The sequence below is a fragment of the Wyeomyia smithii genome, chromosome 2, assembly GCF_029784165.1.
Source record: "Wyeomyia smithii strain HCP4-BCI-WySm-NY-G18 chromosome 2, ASM2978416v1, whole genome shotgun sequence".
In the NCBI taxonomy this organism is placed as follows: Eukaryota; Metazoa; Arthropoda; class Insecta; order Diptera; family Culicidae; genus Wyeomyia; species Wyeomyia smithii.
In genome coordinates, this window is record NC_073695.1 from 112,072,096 (window position 1) to 112,095,636 (window position 23,541).

At 37.4% G+C, this 23,541-nt stretch overlaps 4 protein-coding genes across 6 annotated transcripts; 1 reads left to right on the forward strand and 3 right to left on the reverse strand.

Annotated features, from left to right (window-relative positions):
• Window positions 1-726: 726 nt before the first annotated feature.
• LOC129724018 (importin-4-like) lies at window positions 727-5,832 on the reverse strand. 2 transcript variants are annotated; one of them, XM_055678597.1, is made up of 7 exons: window positions 5,678-5,832; window positions 5,488-5,610; window positions 2,526-5,084; window positions 2,239-2,462; window positions 1,988-2,120; window positions 1,743-1,920; window positions 727-1,672 (listed from the first exon to the last, which is right to left on the reverse strand). In XM_055678597.1, exons 2-7 carry the CDS (start codon window positions 5,539-5,541, stop codon window positions 1,548-1,550), a joined length of 3,273 nt encoding a protein of 1,090 aa, XP_055534572.1. In that variant the 5' UTR covers window positions 5,542-5,610; window positions 5,678-5,832; the 3' UTR covers window positions 727-1,547. The 2 variants fall into 2 exon arrangements, with proteins under 2 accessions (XP_055534572.1, XP_055534571.1); XM_055678596.1 differs by having other exon boundaries at window positions 5,488-5,832.
• Window positions 5,833-10,458: 4,626 nt separating this feature from the next.
• Window positions 10,459-11,156, forward strand: LOC129724613 (probable prefoldin subunit 4). Its single transcript, XM_055679630.1, has 3 exons — window positions 10,459-10,617; window positions 10,681-10,902; window positions 10,977-11,156. Exons 1-3 carry the CDS (start codon window positions 10,573-10,575, stop codon window positions 11,124-11,126), a joined length of 417 nt encoding a protein of 138 aa, XP_055535605.1. The 5' UTR covers window positions 10,459-10,572; the 3' UTR covers window positions 11,127-11,156.
• LOC129724614 (DNA repair and recombination protein RAD54B-like) lies at window positions 11,124-14,054 on the reverse strand. Its single transcript, XM_055679631.1, has 3 exons — window positions 13,206-14,054; window positions 11,303-13,167; window positions 11,124-11,243 (listed from the first exon to the last, which is right to left on the reverse strand). The coding sequence occupies exons 1-3, from the start codon at window positions 13,849-13,851 to the stop codon at window positions 11,193-11,195; spliced, it is 2,562 nt and encodes an 853-aa protein (XP_055535606.1). The 5' UTR covers window positions 13,852-14,054; the 3' UTR covers window positions 11,124-11,192.
• Window positions 14,055-20,840: 6,786 nt separating this feature from the next.
• LOC129721894 (acetyl-coenzyme A transporter 1) lies at window positions 20,841-23,288 on the reverse strand. Of its 2 annotated transcripts, none has more exons than XM_055674991.1 (4): window positions 23,138-23,288; window positions 22,725-22,953; window positions 21,437-22,612; window positions 20,841-21,379 (listed from the first exon to the last, which is right to left on the reverse strand). In XM_055674991.1, the coding sequence occupies exons 2-4, from the start codon at window positions 22,947-22,949 to the stop codon at window positions 21,197-21,199; spliced, it is 1,584 nt and encodes a 527-aa protein (XP_055530966.1). In that variant the 5' UTR covers window positions 22,950-22,953; window positions 23,138-23,288; the 3' UTR covers window positions 20,841-21,196. The 2 variants fall into 2 exon arrangements, with proteins under 2 accessions (XP_055530966.1, XP_055530965.1); XM_055674990.1 differs by having other exon boundaries at window positions 22,725-23,065.
• Between the last annotated feature and the right edge of the window lie 253 nt (window positions 23,289-23,541).

Here is a 23,541-nt window from a genome sequence, read left to right on the forward strand (position 1 = left end):
AAAGCTTCGAGAAGGTTCTTCGGGGTTATGTTTCGACTTGTTGTTGGCGTTTCCTCACTCATAGAAAGTTCGAGCAAGACCGATCACGATTGAACATGTTACGCGCACGAACAGCACTGTACGACGCGTCGTTTGGCAACTATGCCAGTACTTTTCCACACGGTGGAATCCAAAATGTTTCGCGTGTTGACCGGAATTTCACTGCAAATACTCAAAAACCATCAAAATCCGGTTCGATTGGACCAAATGTTAACCGTAAAATTCACAAGAATAGGTTTTGGATGTAATTTGCTGGTGAATCTAAAAAAACGCGTGCTAATAGGTAGAGATATTTATTTCAACTGAACTCGCTTTTGTCTTTACATCTAAGTTGTACGTGTAGTCTCTCTCCTTTAGAACAGAGCAACTGGGGGGTCGCTAGAAGTTTTTAGAACGCAGCATCACACTTCCTTCAATAATACCAATTGACTACTTAATTTCGAACGTTGTTTTTAACGAGAAGAGGGAAAAGACACTTTTAAAAGAAAAATAGACAATTTTAGTTGAGAAAAGAGACTTAAGAAACCTTTTGACTTTTCAGGAATAGTTTTAAAATAAAGACCAAGTTTTACAAGAGACCTGTTACCAGCCCTAGCTATAGACTACATTTTTCAAAAACAGGTAAAACGGTAAAACTTGGTACCGTTAATTTCCAAGATGGTAATTATCCCAGGTAAACACAACACCTTTCGTTTTACAATTTTTATTTCTTTCAAGGCTGCAATGATTGATTGTATAAATATAACATATGCTCTGTAATGGACAGTGTTTAATTGATACAGAATTTGTATTACATCTATGATTATGACGGTTATGATGTATCAGTAGATGCCAAATACATGTTCACTGCGTTTATTTGAATGACCTTTTGAACGTATTTTCAATACTAGCATATCAGAATATTTTCTCTAAGCGTTTATATAAAAGGACGAAATTGTCTATCTATTGTTTTCTATGGCTTGTTATGTAATGTATTAGAAGTGTGTCACTGAATGAGCAGTGAAAAAGATAAAATTGGCTTATATTGAACAGGAGTTATTTGTATCGAGTGTTTGACAGGGCTAATCGCATTCTGATTTTAGAACATAATTCTAACAAGAACAAATAACCTACAACATGCGTGGATATTAACATTCGGGTTAGTTTTTCAAAGTAAAGGAAGTAATAATCAGGGTAGTATGTAATCATCTGCATTTTTCATGTTAGTATAAGAACTCTCCGCACATAGCATCTGCGGAAAGAGTTCTTCTTTCAAGCTCGTCTCACTCTTGAACACACACATATTGAATCCACATATTCCGACTTTGTTGCTTGAATAAACAGTTCTGTCCAAGCAGTTTATTCACTCACTCCTTTTCATTACCATCATCTGCAAATCTTGCCGCGCCGTTACTCGACGTTTTAGATGGTCCACTTTTTTTCATTTCTACACGACGCATGCAGGTTTGAAGATATGGATCAATATATGAAACATAGATTTTGCGCATTAAATGCACGCGCACCGTCTTCTACTGGAGCGGCAACGTTTGGACAAAGTTCGCAATTTCGGTGTCACTGCGCACTACTTCAGTAAACTTGTCCGGAAAATCTTTACTGATTTGTTTGATAAAATTGAATATCAAGTCGCGACACTCTGAAAATATAAGAAATATTATTACATCGAATCATCATCTCACATTGCTATTATCGAGAGAAGACCTTACCATCACTATTGTGTTGCTTCTTATATAAAACTTGTAGGCCAATGATCAGCACTCGACCAAGTAACGGGATCAGGTTATCATTGCCCTGTCTATAAATTACATCTAAACAGCGAAACACAGCCTGATTTTCTTCGAAGTCTTCACGCAATGGCAGATATTGAACAAACACTGGAAGAACCTGTCAAAATAAGTTGTATCTGTTGAATGTTTTTCTGTTAGATGTAAATTTGATTTACGGAACTTGCCTCCTTCATCGGAACTAAACTACTATTGGTTGTAATCAAACGGGCCAACGCGCCGCAAATATTGTCCAAAGTGCCAGCATGCTGTTCCTTGGCCACTACTGCAGACAGGGAAGTCAATATTTGAGGATAGTGCCTGTAACAAAAACGGTTTTAGATTGGTAGTTTTCAGCGAAAATTTGCTGAAACAATTGGATTATTTAGGGGTACATTGTACAATGTGCACGGACATATGAAGCGAAAGTTGTGCTTACTTGAAAGAGCATTCGTTTCCGTTTAGTACCATTTCACCGATCCCGTATACTGCGTTATTGCGTACTTCGTTGTTACGATCTTGCACACAGGATAAGAAAATAGGCAACAAAGTATCAAACCAGTTCACAGTGAACTCCTTTAGGCCGCGGAAGCACTCAGACAGAACACCAATAGCAAAAGCACGCTGCGAATCTGTTGTCTCATCTTTCTGTTTGCTTTTTTCCTATAAAACAAATATTACAAGTGACGCAATATATTTATCGATTATAAAAAAGTCATTACTTACAATTTTTTGAATGAAATAAGGCCAAACTCGTCCAAAGTAGACTGCGAACTCTGCTGGCGGCAAAGCCCGACCAAACTTGGGTAGAATATCCCCAGCTGACTCGATAATAGCTTCATCGTATTCACTTTCCTCCTGATCTTCGTCAACAGGTTCGTCGAATTGACAAGCTACTTTTCCGTTTAGTACATCCACAATACATCCGAAGATGGCATCTTTTTGTCCCTCAGCTTGTATTGCAGCAGCTCCAACTTTTTCCATTATATCGCTGTAGGCATCCAGTGCTGACATCACCACCGATCGTTCCTCGTCCGTTCGGATAATCTCGCTAAGTTTCGGAATTATTATCAAAATGCTTTGATTGGCACCTTCTACATTCCCGAGCTCATGCAAAGAAATCACAAACTGCTTCAAGGCGTCGATTGAAGCTTTTCGTATGTCCTCGTTCGGATGGTTAATTAATTTGTATATTTCTTCAAATGCAGTCAAGATAAATGGTGCGAATGCAGGCCCGGTATGTTCAGCAAATTCCATCAACGCTAAAATTGCTTCCTCCTTCTCATCCATGTAAGCATTTTCCACACTGTACCCAGCAATATCATCGTCGTCCTCGTCATTTTCATTATCTGAATTTTCGATATCATATTCCTGATCGTCTTCTTCCTCATCATCCACGGTTGTACCGTTGAGTAGCACAATATCCTCTCCGTCATCCTTGAAAGTTGGCACGATTCCCTCAGTACTTTTTACACTTTCCAGCATAGATTCAACAATTTTTGTTAGTGAACCAGCCATATCTTCCTTAACAGAAGAGGCCATAGAGGCAAACAAATTGTAGCAGCTTCTCCGCAGGTCTGGATCATTACAACCATCCAACATTGTTAGACCCAAGTTCAGTGTGTCAACCGCCAGCGGTAGGAAATTGTCTTTTCCTATAGTTCTAACGAGTGCGGCAAACGTGTCTATTGCCTGGGGACGTAACGTACAAATATCTTCATCGTCCGTTTTTACCAGATACATTTTCAAACCATCAATCAACCGAAGGAAATAAGGTAACATATTTTCCTTCGCTGCATTTGCAGTTGCAGCAATAGCTGTCAATGACAGCTCTCTCAAATGTACCGTATTTCGCGCATCTAATGCTTCAAATAGGCGTTCCATTAAAATTGGCAAATGTGGTGTTAGCTGATCTTCGAGATTTTCACAAAATGTTTCCAGAGCGTAGAAAACACGATCGATGTGTTGTGGTTCTTTTCCCCCGCTGCGTATTTGTAAACAAAGCTGTTGGAGGAATTCGAAAAGAATAGGGAGTATTTCTTCAGCATATTGAGAAATTTCAGGTTGAAGATGCTCGGAAAATTGTCCCAGTGCAAACAAAGCGGCATTTCGAATCATAGGATTAGGATCAGTGATTCCGGTTTTTATTACATCTAGTAGAGCTTTCAAATATTTATTGCAGATGTGCTCCGAACAACCTTCTGCAATAACAGCGATTGACAAATAAGAAGCTTTTTTAGCTAGGGGGTCATTTCCACGCAAAGCTGGTTCTAATAGGGCCATCAATGTTGGAATTAATTGCTTTGGAGGAATGTGCAAAGCTAGAACGTCCAGCGTTTGTGTTGCACACGTGCTCGGAGTAGATACTTCGTTACTGCCAAAATATTCCTCATCCTCATCTTCTACATCCGGTGCAACACTCATCAAATGAAACAGAGAGACCACAATTGGTTCCACTAGTTTCTGCTTGATGATCATTTTTTTCTTTGATCGTACCAACCAACCAATGTAGGTTATTGCTTTCACACGAACGGAATCTTCAAGATCGCTCTTTTTCGCAATCTCCAAACAAAACTCGATCAGTAGTTTCAAGTGAGGAGTCAAAATACGAGAAGACTCATCTGCCAGATTCTCCAGAATATCGAATGCTTCGATAAATTTAAACGAATCCTGCTGGGCGAATCCGGCAAGGGCCTTTACAACGTACGGAATGGACGCCTGGTACGTGTTCTCAGCAGTTGGATTACCGGTGATGAATGATACCAGATGAGACATACCTTGTAAAATGTTGTAAACCACCGGTGTTGTCATGTTTCCACTAGCTTCTGTCGCTATCAATGCAGATGAGAACAATTGGCAAACTGCCTCGAAATGGGGAATAAACTGATCGGGCGAGGTATTTGTAAGTGTACAAAATGTTGCAGAGCCTACTTCTGCCATTTTCGGATCGCTGGAACTGGTGCTTTCGAACATAAACTTCAACACTTCGTTCATCCATGCCTCGTCTTTGGTTGCTTCATGCCGAATGAGAACACCTACAAATCCGGTGATTGCAGTGCGAACCGACTTTTCTGGTTCTTTGACAATGGCCTCCAACATTCCCTGCTTGATCAGAGCCTGCTGTTCAAGAGGGACCTGCTGCCAATGACGTAGTTTACCAAGATGCTTCTTCAATAGCATCGCACTGTACTGACGCACCTGTGCATCTTTGTTAGTGACAGCGAGCTCGCACAGCTGTGAAATGGTCTCTGGCCGTTTAAAAGCTTCTTTTAACTCGCTTGTAGCCTGAAAAAAAAAAGCAAATTGTTCCTCTGTTATAAACTTCAATTGCGATTACAGAGATTATGAATTAAAATCACAATTACAAATTATGCTGATTTAGAAGTTGATTGTTCTTTCTATCGTTCGCAGTATAATTATGTGCAGAAACGTGTAGTAAATGCATTCAATTGTCTAGGAAATGAAATGCAAACGATGCTCAAATAAAAATTGCGAATTGCAGATTACGGGCAGCAGTTTTTTTTAGCAAAAATGGATATGGAGCATGTACATATTAGTATTTCAAAAAAGTATTAACATGCCATCTAAGGCAACTAAAAATACAAATTACTGATTTCTGCCATGTCAGGTATCGCTCGACTGAGATAATTTCGGTGTTTGTACGAATGATGAATCTAAAACTACTTACCTGTTGTATTAAATCGTTATCAGCAACTAATAAATTTCTTATAATTTGCTCCATTTTTTAGGCAATTCGTCTGAATTTTCCTTTTACTCAACTTCTTTATTCGATCAGGGATTACGCTTGCACCTGTAAATTATCCAATCAATAAAGCGGAATAGAAAATAAACGCTTTCCGCAACAGTTTGAACTGTACTCTTTATTAAAATAGACAATTTGTACAATTTTTATTCAATGCGAAATTATTGCGTTCCTCTTTTTGACAGCAGATCTTTAAAGTAACCTCAAAATCGAAAAATGTGCGAAATACGAGGCGAGCGAGGTGTGAGTGCGATTGCGAACAATTTGGGTTTCTGATAAGAATTGCAGTTAGTAAGAGATTTCGAATTACTTATTCGTAAAGAGAAAATAACTCTTTTTTTAGTACAAAAACATCTTGTACACCTGAGTTTTCAACCTATGCGACTCCTACATTTGGTTATTGGAACTGTAGAAAAATTTTGGTATACACCTGGCAGGGAGAAACGGACAAAAAACTGTGGGGGTGTCAAAATCAAGGGAATGGTATGGTAGCCTTCAAGCGTTACGAACTACTATTTCTGTACCGTTTGTCCCAAAACTACTTTTTCTGCTGTCACAGTTTGCTTCACTTTGCTTTGGGACACAATTAATGTACTAAATATCACTTAGAATATCACATACCATGTGAAAACCTTAAGAAATTGCAAACTGTCTGATATGCTATTAATAATTGCAGTCAACATTTAGCCGGTTTGCCCGAATCAACATAAGATAAGGGTGAACTGCCCATTTTTCGAGTGCCAGTGCCAGTGATGTTGGTAACGCGTCAAATGTATGGTAGCTGACAGCGATGCCATTCCCGTGGTCAAAATGAACCAGAAAGAGCTGTCCATTTGAACCAGGTTATCAAAGCATCTTTTGGTTATAAGTAAAAAAAAAAAAACTACTGAAAAGTATCGAGTCGCATGAAAAAAATATTCAACGCAAACATGTTTTGTATTCATTGTGTTTTTTATTATTTGGTTTATTTTTATGTAAAATAATAAATTTCATAAACTTTCCGTATTAAGCATTTCAGCGTACTTCGATTATTAAACTTGCGATTTCCAGATTTGCGGTTTGGATCGGATTTGATTTTCACTTCAAGAAATTTTTATCCAACATCTGTGCTATGCAACAACAATTTTGCAGTTGCACCGGTTACGTCAACGATTTTTGCAGAAAAATGATTGCATTTTTCTCAACTGTGGGATAATCCGGAAAATCCCCATCATGATAAAATCCATGCATGCAACGAAATTCAAAATATTTCCTGAAACATAATATTTATGTTCTCTAGTGATTGCTATTGTTTTTGGAAGTTTGCTGATTTTCAAAGGTATTTCCGTTGATGAAACATGTAAGCAAAATTTGCAGGAAAATTCTTCTCGAAATTCTCCCTACGTTATTATGGGTCTCCTACGAAAGGTGCGAAACCAAAAGGCGGAATCACGAAAGGCAACTCACATTCCACGGAGTTTCACGTAGAATTTAACTACCGGTAAAGTGAAAAGCATTTGATTGTCTGATAGGTTCTACGTTTTATACAACGTTTAATTTTCAATTGTGGTTTTCCAAATTCTTGAGAGACTAGGACAAGTTTTCAGAAATTATCCAAATATGTTGCTCTATAAGTCGCACGGGCATGCAAAATCGCCAATTCGTAAATGAACTAAACGACATAAAAAATGCCAAAATGATATTGCGACATTCGCTGGCGATAATCACTGTTAGCTGCCACTGTTTATGTTCAGGAAATTCCTCGCAATTTGAACTGAATCTTTGTGAAATCTCGATGCCGGATTCTTATGGCTTACTTGTTGGGAAGTTATCGAAGAATTCCTTCAATGTTCAAAGACAACATCAGACAACAGCTTCGCCATTTTGATTTCTGTGTATTTTCGCACGAAGAGTTCACGCGATACTTCATCCTGTTTGACGTGGCAATACTCAGAGGGAGAGATATGGGAAGAGAGTGTTGTGAGCAGGGATGCCACATGTACAGATTAATCTGTATTTTACAGATTTTTGGCCGAAGTAACGATACAGAATCTGTACATACAGATATACAGTTTTTTGTCGAAAAGCACAGATTTACAGATTTTTCGAAATTGACATTAATTTTAAAAACAATCCAAATTTTATTTCACTAAATATTAAGCATATTATATTTTCAACTCCTCACACGTTTTAAGCTCAAGATTTTGTTTATGTACCATAAAAACTTGAAAAATACAAAGTTCTTTATGTTTGAACAACACAGATTTTTTTACAGATATTTTTGTTCCAGATACAGATGCTCAGATTTTTTAAGGGAAAACACAGATTTAAATGTGGCAACCCTGGTTGTGAGCCAAACGAACATGTCAAAATTCGAGCCAAACGAACAAGAAAGGTAACACATTGAAAGGTATTGCAATAAGGTTCAATAAAGAATATATTTATTTTTACACGTTTTTCATGTTCTATTGCTAAAACATGAATTGAGAATGCTCCAAAGTTGCTTCATCACAGTGATTTTTAACTGGTGGTTCACAAACCCTTTGTATGGTCTACAGAATAATGACGAAAGTATATAAAATTAAACATAAACATAAAATTTAACACCTTTACGGTTTTTGTGATGCACTTTATTATTCCCCAGGACTTCCACCATCATCATCAGTTATACGAGCCGAATTAAAAAGTTAGTCAACATTGCGCTTTGAGAAGAGATCTGGCACCTCTGATATGTGAAACCTAGTTGCCAAATCAGCGGTTTTTTCATCGCTTATCTCTCCCTCTGAGGATCTCTAGATAAAACATAGTATGCATGTGATTTTAACGTAGATGTTATGTTTGTCACATAAATCATACAAAATGACAGAAAATGAATAAGTACAAGAAATTTCACGTAACAATAACGTAAAAAATATTTTGAGTGGCAAAATAACATATTTAAGGGCATCCTTAACGGTGCGCTTCTATACCCCGTTTGGCAGCGCTCTATCATCACTTCATACCGTACCGGTCGCTGCTAAACGCGCTAAAGAAATAGTAGCCGAGCATCCGGGAAGCATCGCGCTCTCAAATTTAGCAGCCCGATAATAGCGCTGCTAAAGGTTTATACTGGATGAAACGTCAAACTGAGACGATAGCAACGACCGGTGGGAAAACGGGTGAGTAAGCAAAATAGCCGCGCTGTACACAGCCGTCATAACAATTCAAATGGTACCGCACTGTTAAGGATGCCCTAAGAAAGTCACGAAAAGTAAAATTACGCGGTAGTGTACCGCGAGGTACGAAAGCTTGATTTCCCAACAGCTCGAGCTTGATCGAGCTTGGTAATTTTTTTAGTATATGTCATGTCAGCAATATATTTTGATAAACATTTAGCAAATATCACACATTTCGTTTGTTGAGGTTCTTGAAAATTATGCTGAAATTTCTGTCATTTCGCTAAATTTATCAGCTGTTGAGTTCTCGGCAATAAAATCGAAAGGCCCAAACATAATGGATACGTTTGCGTTGCGTTGACAATAATTTGGCAGAAAATAACTAACTGTAGAGCAACATGTCAAAAGGACCTATCTGCTTTGATCGATCGGTTTCTTCCAACCGCCACGGCTTATTAAACACGTTTCATGATATGTCCTTTACACCATTTGATAGCGGAGCATCTAATCTAGCTTTCTAAATAAAAACCACGTTAGGAAAAGTTACTTTAGCTGAACTCTAAAACAAATGAAAAGTCAATCAAGAAAATCGATGAAAGTACATAGATCCTTTTGACATGTTACTCTACAACTTTCAAATTGCCGCAAACGCAGCCGCAACGTATCAATTGTGTTTAGACCTTACGTGTGTTTGCTCTTATGTCTTGCTGCTGTGGTAAATATTTAATGTATTTGGTCAACACTTTTCATACTAAAAAGCTAATGAGAAGTGAAAGCAAAGTGATAAAGCGCAAGCACATCACTCTGCTTCTTGCCAATAAAATAGAGGATCGCGACGCTTTCCGGCGAAGGCGTTGAAGAAATAAAAGAACAAACAACCGAACAATAAATAGGGATACCATCCGTCCTGATTTAGCAGGACATGTCCTGTTTTTGAAGTCCTATTTGGGCGTCCTGATTTATTTTTTATATTTTAGCATTTTCCCTGATTTTCTTGAGATATTTGACTTTGTTGTGTGGCAATAAGCAGAATTTTTCAGAATTGCTCAATAAGAGTTTTCGATTTCAGGCCGCAACGCTCACTGCGATCGAAATTTTTCATTGGTTGAATCTCACTAGAGTAATAAAAAGAATCTTTCACGCGTTGACCTTTGCCATTAAGCATCTGGCATTTGTTAAGTTTAAGTTGAAACAGTTAACGTGTGTTGAATTTTTAAAGTATCTACTAATGCGTAACAATTCAAAGTGGTTCGATGAAAGTGGATCGTCAGAGATACATTCAGATTTTTTACTAGGTGTTTTTCTACACGGATTTTCGAATTAACGGTTTTTTCCACGCGGATGTTTAAATTGAAGGATTTTCAAATTACGCGTTTTTCTACACGGATTTCTTTATTAACGCGTTTTTCCACAAGGTACGTATCCCCACGTAGAAAAATTGAGTAAATCAAATATTAAGTGTTATATTTGCAACAGACAATACTTTCAGGTAAAAAATATTTACCTACTTTTGAGTACCTGTACGGAAGTCATCATTTAGGTAAAATTGGATACCTTGAATCATCAATATCAATATCAAGAACTCCATACAATTTTTTACCCAAAATTAAGTATTCGCATTTTACTAAGCTGTTGCGTTGTTTCCACCAATTTTTATGCGTATTATTTACCTAAACCAGTAAAAACATTCAGGTTTACGTAAGTTTACGTTGTTTTTACGTGTTCGCTTAGTAATATTTTCTTGGTGTGTACAATTTTGCTTTTTTCGTCATTCCATTCTTTCAATGTGAAATTACCCATTCTAGCACGCACCGCACAATAGGTGAAACAATTTATAAAAGTTGTGCTCCTTTACAAATATAGTAATCTTCAGAACATGGGCTCGAAATCGGAAAATAAGAATAAGGGAACATTTCAACCAGTAAGTATTCGCCTTTTGCCTGATTTGCAGACTACTTAAAGTTCTCTATTTGAAACAAAAAAGGATTCAGATGTTCACATTACTTTCGATGATCAAATGAAGATCAACAAATTTGCTAACTACAACGCGAAAGTCGAGGATCTCAAAGAAGAACTTAAAATCAAACAAAACGAGTTGAAAAATTTAGAAGAGGCAGGTGATGAGATCGAACTGCTCGACGACGACCTGCAGATCCCATTTCTTATTGGTGAAGTGTTTATATCGCATAATTTGCCTAGAACACAGGTTAGTAACCCATATCTAGTGATATTTTAGATGATGACTAATTTACTATGCTCTGCCTTTTCTACTTAAAATAGGAGCTACTTGCCGAAGTGAAGGAAAAGAAGAAACAGGAAATAGAAAACATCCAAAAATTATCAAAAGAAATTCAAGAAAAAATGAGTGAACTTAAAGCACATCTCTATGGAAGATTCGGAAGTAACATTTATCTTGAAAATGATGAATAGCTATACTGACACGTAGTGTCATCCGTTTAATCATGGTTATATTATTTCACTAGAGTGTGGTTTATTCTATTGCGAAACAAAAACATAGTCTTCTAGGCTATCAACTAATAACAGTTCCTGAAAAATATTCATTTCTTACGGTTAAATGCATCATTTCACATAAATTTTACTCTTACCTCTAAAACATCGAGCCTGATAGGAGTACGGTGATGTTCCCATCGCATTAGCTCTTGCATTTTCATTGATCTTTGTGATTTGATTGGTTGCGTTTTCTTTATTCGTAGTTGAAATCGGCTTTCTCCTGATGAATCACTATCATTTTTGCGAGTGCTTAGGAATTCCGGTACATCACCCGTTCCTTGACAGGTGCACGATAGTAACTGATGGGTAAGACAATCATCGTCGCAGATTGAAGTAGAGAATAAATCTTTTAGATCTTCGTCTGAGAATTTAAGATTATTTAAATTTTGTTTCTGATCAATAACCGTTCCACTCAGTGAAGTTTTTGAGATTTGTCGCTGATATATTTTTTCTTCGATGGAATACGCAGTGATTAGGCGGTATATGTAGACGGGCCGTGTTTGCCCATCTCGCCAAATTCGAGACATGGCTTGTAGATCACTTGCGGGATTCCAATCGTTATCAAACAAAACTAATCGAGATGCACCAACCAGATTCAACCCTGCTCCACCAGCCTTGGCACTCAAGAGCATTATAAAGATGTCAGACGTCGAACTATTGAAGCTAGATACAATTTTACATCTGTCATTAGATGGTGTAGATCCATCAAGACGGCAAAATTTGTAATTATGATACTCGCAGAGTCCCGTTATCATGTCCAATGTTTTACTGTAGTAAGAAACGATAACGACTTTCTCTCGACGTTCGATTAACCTCTCCAGTAAAACTTCGAGGATTCCAACTTTTCCGGAATCAGCTGGGCCCATTTCAGTCCAAACTGGTAGATGGTCGTTGAGAAGCTTAGTTAGCGATTCAGGATCATTTTCCGTTTTGGTTGCGATGAGCGATGGATGGTTGCATATTTTTTTTAGGATAGTGATTAACTGTAAGGGTGACGTAAATGCCGCACCGGATTGATTGTTATTTTCTAACGCCATATGGAGAAGCTTCTGTTGAAGCGCTGAAGGATGAACGAATATTACTACTTCTTGCTTTTCAGGTAAATATTTATTATTAATTTCTTGCGTACGACGAAGTACAAAAACCGAGGTAATTTGATTCAGTTCATCAAGACGAGTATTGCCGTGTTCTTGCAACTGTGGTAAAATATTTGGTTGCTGCAATTGTACAATCGGTGTTTCGTATTTACTTTTGAATTCACTATATGAGCCTAAAAGTCCCGGATTTACAAAATTTATCAGAGAATAAAATTCCTGTAAATCATTTTGAATGGGAGTTCCGGTGAGCAGAATTCTACATTTACAATCGATATTATCTATAACAGAAAAAACTCGAATATTGCTGTTCTTAAGACGATGGCCCTCATCACAAACCATTAAATCGAATTTTACGGACTCTAGATCGGCTATTTGTTTAGCTAGCATTTCGTATGAAATTATCAGTATTGGTATATGAGGCGATTGTGCGTATTTCTTGAGTTTATTATTCGGGCCAACAATGAAAGTGAAAATTCGCTCTGAGCCTAGCCACTTTGAAAACTCAAGATTCCAACTCACCACCAAGCTGCTTGGTGTTACGATTAAAACTCGTTTTGCTAGTGTTTGGCCATAAGGTCCTGTCCTAAGTAGAGTGTATATTGCAGAAATACATTGTAATGTTTTTCCTAATCCCATTTCATCGGCTAGGATGGCTCCGAAGCACTCGTGGTCATGTAACGTGTATCCCATAATGCATTTGTATAAAAATTTGACACCATCCCGCTGATGAGGACGCAAATGTTTAGCTAAACAATATGGCACGGATACCTCAGATAGCGGAACTTTGTTCTTGTTGTGTTTCCATTGATGCTCAAAAGATGGGGTCGGCATTAATAACGGGATGAATTCATCTGGAGCGTCATCTTTCTGTGTTTTTTTTCCTCTCTTGTTTGGCTCAGACCTATCGGTCCATAAAGTTTCTGTGTTCCTACGCTCTTGAATGACGTCTGAACGTTAGAATTTGTTGAAAGAATGAGAGAAGCGGCATTTTGGCTTGTTTTTGGTGGTTTGAAGCTTCTATCACGATGATTAAAATGAGCAGGTGACAACTGGTTGACGTTAGAATTGTTTCTCCCCTCTGTGTCGGAATCGACTATTTTTTCTATTATCTCCAGTTCTTTAGAGCCAACAACTAGTCGAGAACCCTCTTCAACATCTTCCAGTCTTATTCCATTTGTGGAAGAAATGGTTTTCCCCTCCTCATCTCTCAAAGTCGCACAGCGACCTATCAGTTCTAGTGTACCATCACCTTCCCAGGTTTTGTGTTTTCGAGTGCTTATTTTACCGTATACGACCGTAAAACGTACTAGTACATATTTATCCTCTGAATCATTTTTATTTGGCGGCCTGAGTTTTCTTATTTTGGATGAAGCCTTTAGCGCATGAGCATGGTTTTCTGAGCTATTAAGCAATTCTACCATGACGGGATCAGCTTCTATATTTGATGTTACTACTGTTGCTTGCTTAGAGAATTTTCCTAAGGATTGTTCAGGAGGTTTAATATTTACTAGAGGGCGTTTCATTGAAGGAGCGCAACTTCGTCGCATTTTAACCAAAAGTTTCGTCACATCGAATACTGTGTTTTAGTGAATATTTGCTGGAATAGTACGCGTGTTTTACTATCAATATATTAAAAAAATACGCAAAACACTAAAGCAGCTCAACAAAAAACGAAAATATTTCTCGCTTTGCGCGAAGGTTGAAATTTACAGAACATCACACAACGCAGCGCAGCCGCAGAATCAGAGATGCCAAATGTTTTTGAAAAATGTCTGCAACTGCTCGAAAAACCGGAAAAATGTGCTCGAAATCTGAAAAAAATCTATCCGTGACCCGAAAAAATTTCGCTCGCGCAGGCAAGTCTGTGAAAATCTGCACACATTTTGAGGAAATCTGCGCAAATATAAGGAGACTCTGACAAAAATCTGCAAAAACCGTGGAAAAACTGCAAATATCTGCAAATCAATAAATATCTGCACACGGGCTCCAGAAATCTGCGTTTTGCAGACAAATCTGCACATTTGGTATCCCTGCGCAGAATAACGAAAAATTGGCGGGTGAAAGGGTTTGAAACTTCACCTCTGAAGCAAAAACACAACATTTACACGTAGAGCTGCCAGATTTTATTTTGAAAACTTCGTATGCACTCGTAAAAAATCTGTATTTTTCTGTATTTTATTCGTGTGCCTAAAAGTGCTTGGGGTTGTGGTAGTTAGGCTTGGAATCCGACCTTAAATGTCGCCTTAAACCGTTAAAAGGTTGGGAAAAATTCCTGAAAGAAAACTCAGGTCTATAACTGTTTTTTCCTTCACACTAAAAAATATTACCAAGCGAACACGTAAAAACAACGTAAATTTACGTAAACCTGAACGTTTTTACTGGTTTAGGTAAATAATACGCATAAAATTAGGTGAAAACAACGCAACAGCCCATTTAAAAGCGAATACCTAATTTTGAGTAACAATTTGTATGGAGTTTTTGATATTGATATTGATGTTTCAAGGTATTCAATTTTACCTAAATGGTGCTTCCGTGCAGGTACTCAAAAATAGGCAAACCACTTTTACCTATAAGTAGCTTCCCGCACAAAAGGGCTGATTTGCGTCAATAATCCGCATATTTGGGTAGATTTATTTTTCTGTGTATGTGCTCTCGAATCAGGTATTTTTCCCGCTTAGCCAAATGTTGAATGTCCAGAGAAAATAAAAAAAGCAAGTTTCCGCTTAGTTTAATACCGGGCGCCCAGGAGAAGTCGAACAGAAGTAATAAACGAGCAAAAGAAGAGCGTTGGTTGTCGTCAACGTAAATACAATATAATTACAATCAGGTGCAAATGTTCCACGTTGGACGAAGAAATAATAGATTTTAAAGCCTACTCGCACATAAACGAATTCCCATTCGGAACTGCTTGTGAAAACCGAATCGGCCAGTTATGGCGGTTATGCGGGAAACGCATTCGAAACACTGAAAACTATGATGTTCGGATGAAATATTTGTGAGGCAGAGCTACCAGTGCTTTAGTACGAACATTTTGTGAAACATCACGGTTTCACACCGAAACTTAAAAAAAAATCGATTGCTGAAATTTTGTACAAATCCGGAGTACTTCGTGATAAGGGCGAATCTAACAAACTGTAAACAAATACAGATTTTACCGAAAACGTATGAAGTGAGCTACTATCTACCTTCAAACTTCGAAAAAATAATGTATCTCTTTTCTAACTATTAAGTGCTTTTTAATGTTTGTTAAGGGCGAAATCTACTTTATATCAAAACGAAGTAGAATGAGGAATACACCCTTTTTGTTGTTTACGTTAGTAAAAGGCGAAACTTGACTTCGTCTTGATGAATGGGCGGAATCAAAGTTGTCAACAAAATAAACATTAAAAGCAAAGGGCGTATTCGAATACAATAACGTAAACACGGCGTATAGTAAAGGGCGATACTGTCGAGCAAATGAAAATAAGGCGCATAGTAAAGGGCAATACTATCGAGCAGATCTAAATAAGGCGCAAAGTAACGGGCGATACTTTCGAGCAAAAGTAAAAAGTAAAGTAAAAGGCGAAACTATAAAGTCACGAATATATAATGCAAAGCGACTGAAATTCAAGTTTTAGGTTTACCATGTACAAAGCTAAAACAATTTTGCTTTTATTAGAGTATTTGGATGACAAATATATTGTTCCACTGTTATTTAGGATTTAAATTTGTGAGTGAAAACTTTGTTTGTCTTTTTTGAGTTTTGTAGTCATTGCAAGATTCGTCCTAATCACGAAGTAGTCCGGAAATCTGTATAAAAAAAATAAAATTTTGTATGAATTCTTTATCATTTCTGTATCGTGGTCGAAAAATCTTAAAACACAGAAAAATTTGTATACTTGGCAGCCCGGCTTATGCGGTAAGACTACAGACGGTGTTTATAACACAGTCTCTAGGTATTGTCCTTTCACAAAAAAATTAGAATGCAGGGTATTTTCAAGAAAAAGAAGAAGCAACACCCGCAACTGTCAGACATCTCAAACACTGGTAAAAAAGTGCTGTAAGGAATAGCAATCGATACACGTTCAACTGGGGATAGTAAAATCACAGACTAACAGACGTAACACTGGAACCTAGCTCCATCGCCACAAAAAAACGTTCATTTCAAATTTTCAATCGAATAACAGTCATCGCGCGAAAACGTCGTTAGGGGCGCTGTTATGCAAGCTCATACATATTTTGTAGTTCCCCAATTGACACATGCAGTAACGCTGGCGCTGATGTCGAAATACATGACGCAGCGCGAACACAACAGCAGATGGTGCTAGTGTTACTAACGTAAAGTACTGGAATCATCCAATCGATGATTTTATTGAATATTTGTTCGACGTGTTATGTCTGTTAGTCTGCGGTAAAATGTTCGTAATTGAAATACAAAAATATCCGAATAAGTTTTATTCTCTACACCTCATTAGTTAATTAGAGTCTTCTTATTTGTTTCTTAAGCCTTTAGTACACTCTTTGTCTAATGGTCAAATATTTGACCTTCTGACATAATGGTCAAATTTATTTGACATCATGGTTGTTGTTTGCTCGTGTTTGCCCCATGTTAAAATTGAAGAGTGACAAACACTTAACTTTGACCAAATTTTTATCTGTCAAAAACTGCCAAATATTTGACGCTTGGTCAAAGAGTGTAATACAGGCTCTACACTCGTTGACCAAACGTCAAATATTTGTCATTTTTTGACAGATAAAAATTTGGTCAAATATAATTGTTTGTCACTCTCCAATTTTAACATGGGGCAAACACGGGCAAACAACAACCATGATGTCAAATAAATTTGACCATTATGTCAGAAGGTCAAATATTTGACCATTAGACAAAGAGTGTACTACAGGCTTTAGGTTTTCGTTTGTCTTGATCGAGAAAAGAATATCATATTCATCATCAAAGGCATGTACGATTTATTGCCATCAGCGATGGGCACCATTTCGCCTATTTTTACTGGTTTGTTAAAGTTCGCATGCTTTTGTCGATTTGATGTATTTATCACAACAATACCATGATATATAAAATAAAAGTCGTGGGACAATTATGTCTAACATGTTATGATAGTAATAACGCTACATGTTATGATAGTAATAAAGCTTATTTTTGAAGAGTCAAGAAACAGACATAGAAACAATGCGCTGTACGCTTTTGCGGTACTGGAAAACATTTATGTTATCCAAGGAAACAAATTTCCAAAATGAGACTTTCTGGAGCTTGGGAATTCTCATGCTAGAGCCAATAGAAGTTATGGGGAAACTAGGCCTTCGAATTTCGCTTAGCGGTAGGGCTCAGAAGCTTCGGATTTTCGCTAGAAGTAAATGTTAAACATAAAAGGAGATGATGTTAACTGGTAATTTTAGTGATTTTAGTTCCGTGAACAGTGAAAAAATAATGTGGTATTCATAAGGCTAATTTTTCTGGCCATGGGCCAAACGCCAAAGTTACGTGACAAGTTGGTTGACCTCGAAATTAGAGCGGAGGCAACGCCATGGGGACCATTAAATATCGAAACAGTATTTTGCAAACAGCTCCAAATGGCCGAACTATAACAATACTAACGAAGTCCGAAACTTCAATTCGTCGAAGCACGGAAGGTCATTTTTTGTGAAAACTATGTTATATTGCATACTGTTAAGCAACATCAAATAATGGATTATAACTAGTTTTTTTCGTAGAACATTCTGATTGCAAACCATAATGCGGCTCTGCTGCATAGTCAAGGGCAAGAAATCAAGGCGGCACTAATAGCGAATTTTTTTATTCCACCAGCTCACCTCGTTTTGACCCGGAAGCGCACTAACTGCTGTCAAAACCCTTCTTTATTCGCTCGATTTTGACCCAGTTTTGTCCTGCCGTGCTGCCCGAAGCGCACTGTAAAATTTGTCAGCTTAAACCCACTTCCGCACGTGCTATATTCGTAAACAGTCATCTGACATCTCTTTCTTACTTGCGTCTTAAATGGCGATGACGTTTTATTATTCCTCGGCAGTTTTGCCCGCACACAGTGGAATAAAGAAATTCGCTATAAGTCAATGCTATTCAATTTCAATTGAAGTAAATTAAGAGTGCATACGCTTTGACAAACAAGTTCTTGAGTCGCATTTTTATCGGTGTTGTCTGAGATTGTCATTTTCGGTTGTCAGTTGCGGTTGTCAGTTAGAGCGCAAAATTCTAATTTTTCTCTGAAATCACAATAAGACCGGTAAGACGGAAAATTCGCGACTGTACACTTGAAATAATTGTCACGTTATAATTACCGGAAAAGTTATGTTAATATTTTCCACTGTCATTTTCACGTAGATTTTACGTGATTGTCATTTGAGCTCATCATGATCTGGTGAGATGATTTATCCTGTGAATATTATTCAGTACACATATACGTTTCATGTGATTTTCACGTAGAATTTAACTACCGGTAAAGTGAAAAGCATTTGATTAACGGATAGCTACTACGTTTTATAAAACGTATAAATTTCGATTGTGGTTTCCCAAATTCTTAAGAGAGAAATTAGATTTCAGAATTTTTTTAAATATGTTGCTAGATAAATCGCACGGACATGCAAAATTTCCAGTTCGAAAATGGATTGAACGACATAAAACTGACAAATATTAAGACATTCACCGTCGATAATTGGGTTGTTTAGCGATATCGGGTTTTTGTATCATTTGAAAAAGCTGTATTTTCTAAACAAAACGTGATTTTCAAAAATTTTCTTTTTGAATTTTTAAATCACGAATTAAAACTGCTCGAAATCGCTACAATGACAGTTCTCCCATATATCAACTGTCATTGTAGCGATTTTGGCGATTTTTATTCTTCATTTAAAAATCGAAGAACAATGATATAAAATTTTCAAAAATCACGTTTTGCTCAGAAAATTACACTCTTTAAGCTGATATATAAAAATCCGAAATCCGTGAGTAGCTAAACAACCCAATTACTGTTAGCTGCTACTGTTTATGTTCAGGTAACTCCTGGATCTTTGAACTGAATCTGTGCAAAATCTGTAAGCTAAAGATTCCATGTCGAATTCTTATGGTTTTTCTAAATCTCACTCATTGGCAAGCCATCGATGAAATCAATTTTATGTTCAGAGACCGAATTACACAACAGCTTCGCCATTTTGATTCTTGTATATTTTCGCACGGAGAGTTCATTCTGTTTGACGTTGCCAAGTTCACGTAGATACTACGTGATAAAACATAGTATGCATGTGATTTTCACGTAGATGTTATGTTTATCACATGAAAAATGACAGAAAATGAATAAGTACAGGAAATTTCACGTAACAATAACGTGAAAAATATTTTGTGTGTAGTAAAGGGCGACAAAACAGTTTACCCGCAGACAGACATCCAAGCTGAGTTCCAAACTTGTGTAAAGTTTTTTGTAGTAGCAATCCATAACCAGATAGCGCTACCAGTACCGCCAGCCTCGTGCACCAGCGAAAAAAAAAGTATTGTAGCGATAAGGTCACCAGGCGGCGCTAGTATACAAGTGATTTATAACGCAATTTACTTTGAAAATTTACACGGAAACTTTGATCAATGTTGTTCTTGCTTGGACGTCTGTCTGTGGTTTACCCAAGACATAAGATATTCTCGAACTAGGCCCTTTAAGGCGAAATAGAGGTGGGCGAATCTCGTTGTCAGAATGTTTTTAGGCTCATTTGAAAAAAGTTAGAAGAAAAGCGCAGATTTTATGACTAAAACTAAACTTTTGCACAAATTTAATGTAGTATTGTTAGGAAACTATAAGACAGTGTTATTTTACGTCGATTTTTGGTATTGATATCAATGTCAGTCACTTCCTTTGAAATTTGGATTTGAAAATGTATTTGCAAATTTTCAAACTGATATTCCTCAATGTTTATCTTTTGCCAGTTGCGCCCTTATCGCAAATCACTCCGGGTTCGAAGTGTTATGTCCGCCTCCCTGACACGTTCGTAGCCTGTTCTTTCGTATACGCGGGAATGAAATGGCATGTTACACTGCTGTGCTTCACACTGCTATGAACAGCGACATCGATAGATTAGGCAACACTGAATGGGAGTGAAAAGCACGTCAGATGTCTTCCCTTTGCGGTCATTGTTGTTTGGGGCTCGGCATCGAGGGGTTCGTCATAATGGGGGTACTGTCAAACTATAGGTAATGAGATTACGGTGTCAGGGAGATGGTTATGTCTGTTAGTCTGTGCATATAAGCACATATAAGGTTAAAAAAATCATAAATCTCGCCAAACATGTGAAAAGGGCGCATGTGCATGTGTTTACAAGCCAAATTTTCTCGTTTTTTGATTAATACCAGCGAAATTTGCCCTTAATAATATGATTTATTGATAAAAGAATTTACTCTTAATCAAACAATCTTATTTGTACGGGTAGATTAAGCTTGGATTCATCGAAAAACGTGAAATTGTGACTTGTTTACATACGGGCCCTTTCCACATGTTTAGCGAGAAATGGGACATTTCAGATATTCTTTTTAGTGTTCAAGATAATATTGTTTTTATTTCTAATCAGACATTTATTTATAGCTAGGCTATGTCCATGACAAAATAATTTATTTGCAAAGATGCCTTCGTTTCCGGTGGAATGACTTATTACAACAGGAATTTCAATATCTTGTGACACTACGTGTCGCATTGTTGTAAAAGTACAGAATGTCGTATAAATGTACAAATGTTGCACTACTAAAATAAGTGGCGATTTGGGTAATCTTTCGATTGCGCGAATGTGTGCCGTATTGAAATTACAAAACGAATAGATATAAAGTAAATTTGCGCTAAAACAAACGAACATAATTTATCACTCGATTATGCCATTCTCGGTGGATCTTTAAATAAGTTGCATTAATTGCTAGCTTGAATGTTCTTTTCGTCCTTGTACTACTCGCCAGGCGCTTAAAGGTAAACTTTGCAGATAGCGGATTTTATGCTTGCCCCATTGGTACCACAAAACTCCGTATACCAAACAAATAGCAATTTCTATATAATATCCATCGATCAGGATATTACATTTACCTCTCCCTTCACTGCAAACCTGTTAAAATTGATCATTAATATACATTTCTCATCTTCTGAAGAAAAATTCTCTTACCTCTTGCTGTGCAATATCCGAACAACTATTATCAGCAGCGTTAGAACATTGCTTCCATGTCAATACATCGACCATCCATAGAACAACCGTAGTCGGCCAGTTACCACCAAGATTGCTTAATGTATTTAGCAATGTCATATATGTACCACCTACGGCAGGATCACTGATTCTTGCAAAAAATGCCATAACAGCCACAAACATACTATAGAGAGCTATTTGATAAAGACCATAATTGGCTAATAGTATAAGGTAATAATAGTAAGGAACGTGGTTGTTTTGTATCAATGCCGGTGTAAACCAGACAACAGCAGCTGCGATCAGCGTCAGACCGATTCGATATGGAATAGCTTTTAGATAGACCTCCATTGGTCGTGGTCCAGTGGTATACTTGCTAATCACCAGTGGTAGAATTATTTGTAATGGAACTAGTGGAACCACCAGAAGAGCCAGTTTGTCTTTTGGAACGCCAGCATCAATCAGCTTAAGCGAAGTAACAGCATCGCAAGCGGAGAACCCAATTTTTACCGTTAGCAGAATCGCAGTCAAAATTAATATGGGCTTCATTTTCACGATGTTGAGAAGTAAAGTGTAGGTTTCTTTTATATTCAACACCAAATGTTCGTCGTGCCCGCGATCAATACTAGGCAGATATTCTCGTTTTAATAATGCCACTAGTGTTGTTGTAACTAGAAATACTAGACCCCAGAACCACAAAAATCCAGGAAGTGTGACTAATCCATCGTCGGAAGGTTCTGTTCGCAAATAACTGTTACAAAATTCTGCTGACTCTAGGGCCATGAATGCTACATAACCCAGAAAATAACCGGCCGTTTGTCCTACGCTATTACAAGTGGAAGCATGACCAACGTTACATCGTTTCAGCATCGTTAGGGCCCAGCCATCCACTGCGATATCTTGAGTGGCGGCAAGAAAATTCAGGGCAAAAAATATCCCTGCCAATATAGGTATATTTGGAACTAGTGCTCCATCTTCGGCAGCACTTCCCAACCATCGATTTACATGCACAGAGAGAATAAGCATAAAAATGCCGATCAAATATTGGGTTGGGATTAGCCACGATTTACGACGTCCGAAGCGATTACAGTAAAGCGAATCGACAATTGGAGCCCAAAGTAGTTTCATACTGAATGGCCAATGAGCGAAACTAAACTCCGCCTGTAAATGAAGGTTAAATTTATATTATCTCTCCAGCGTAGTTATCAGTTATTATGTTTAGCATGACGCTGCATATTAGAGAACAGCACGATGAAATTAATTATTTCCTCACCTGCTGTTTGTAGCTAGCGCCGCGGTTTTGTAGGAGCATTGGGATTGCAGCGGCTAGTCCTATGGGAATACCCTGCAATAGGTACAGGAAAAACAATATTGCTATGTTGCCCCAATCCCCGCGCAGGTCACTAGCTTCATGCTTGTCGTCATGTTCATATTTATTACCAGGGGCTACTAGTGGAACCTGATCCGAACGTTGATCTTGGCGTTTTCGAACACTCATCACTCTATTATAATTGGAATATAACGAAGAAATAAATTTTACTTATCAATTTCCTTCGCAATGTTAGTTGTTTGGAAACATTTGACGTTTAAAACAACTTCCGAAAGTACACGTCACTGTAATAACAGCACTCCAGGTAACATTTTATTTACAACGGTTGTTGAAATTTTGTTACAATAAGAATTTACCTTTTTTATCTCACGGTTAGAATCAATGCGGAATGTATTAGTTCTGTAATTTTTCCTAAAATAAATGTTGCTTTTATAAATTTTTTGCCGTACCAGTATGCCAACAAGAACAATCAACAGTCAATTTGTTGACGTTTTTCAAAGGTGCCAACACGCTGATTTGATTTTACACTGAAAATAGAATAGAACTTACACTCAAAATCACCTTTTTTGCAGTTTTTATGTCGATTTCTGAATAGTGTGTTTCAGGGGTACCTATGTATATATTTTTTTTCTTGATAGGAAAAGTCATAAAAAAAGACATATTCAACAGACTTTTTTTAATTTAAACCGGAAAATTATTCATAGGATAGATTTCTAAATTTAACAATCGTATAAGTAATTTTAAAACAACCCGAAAAAAT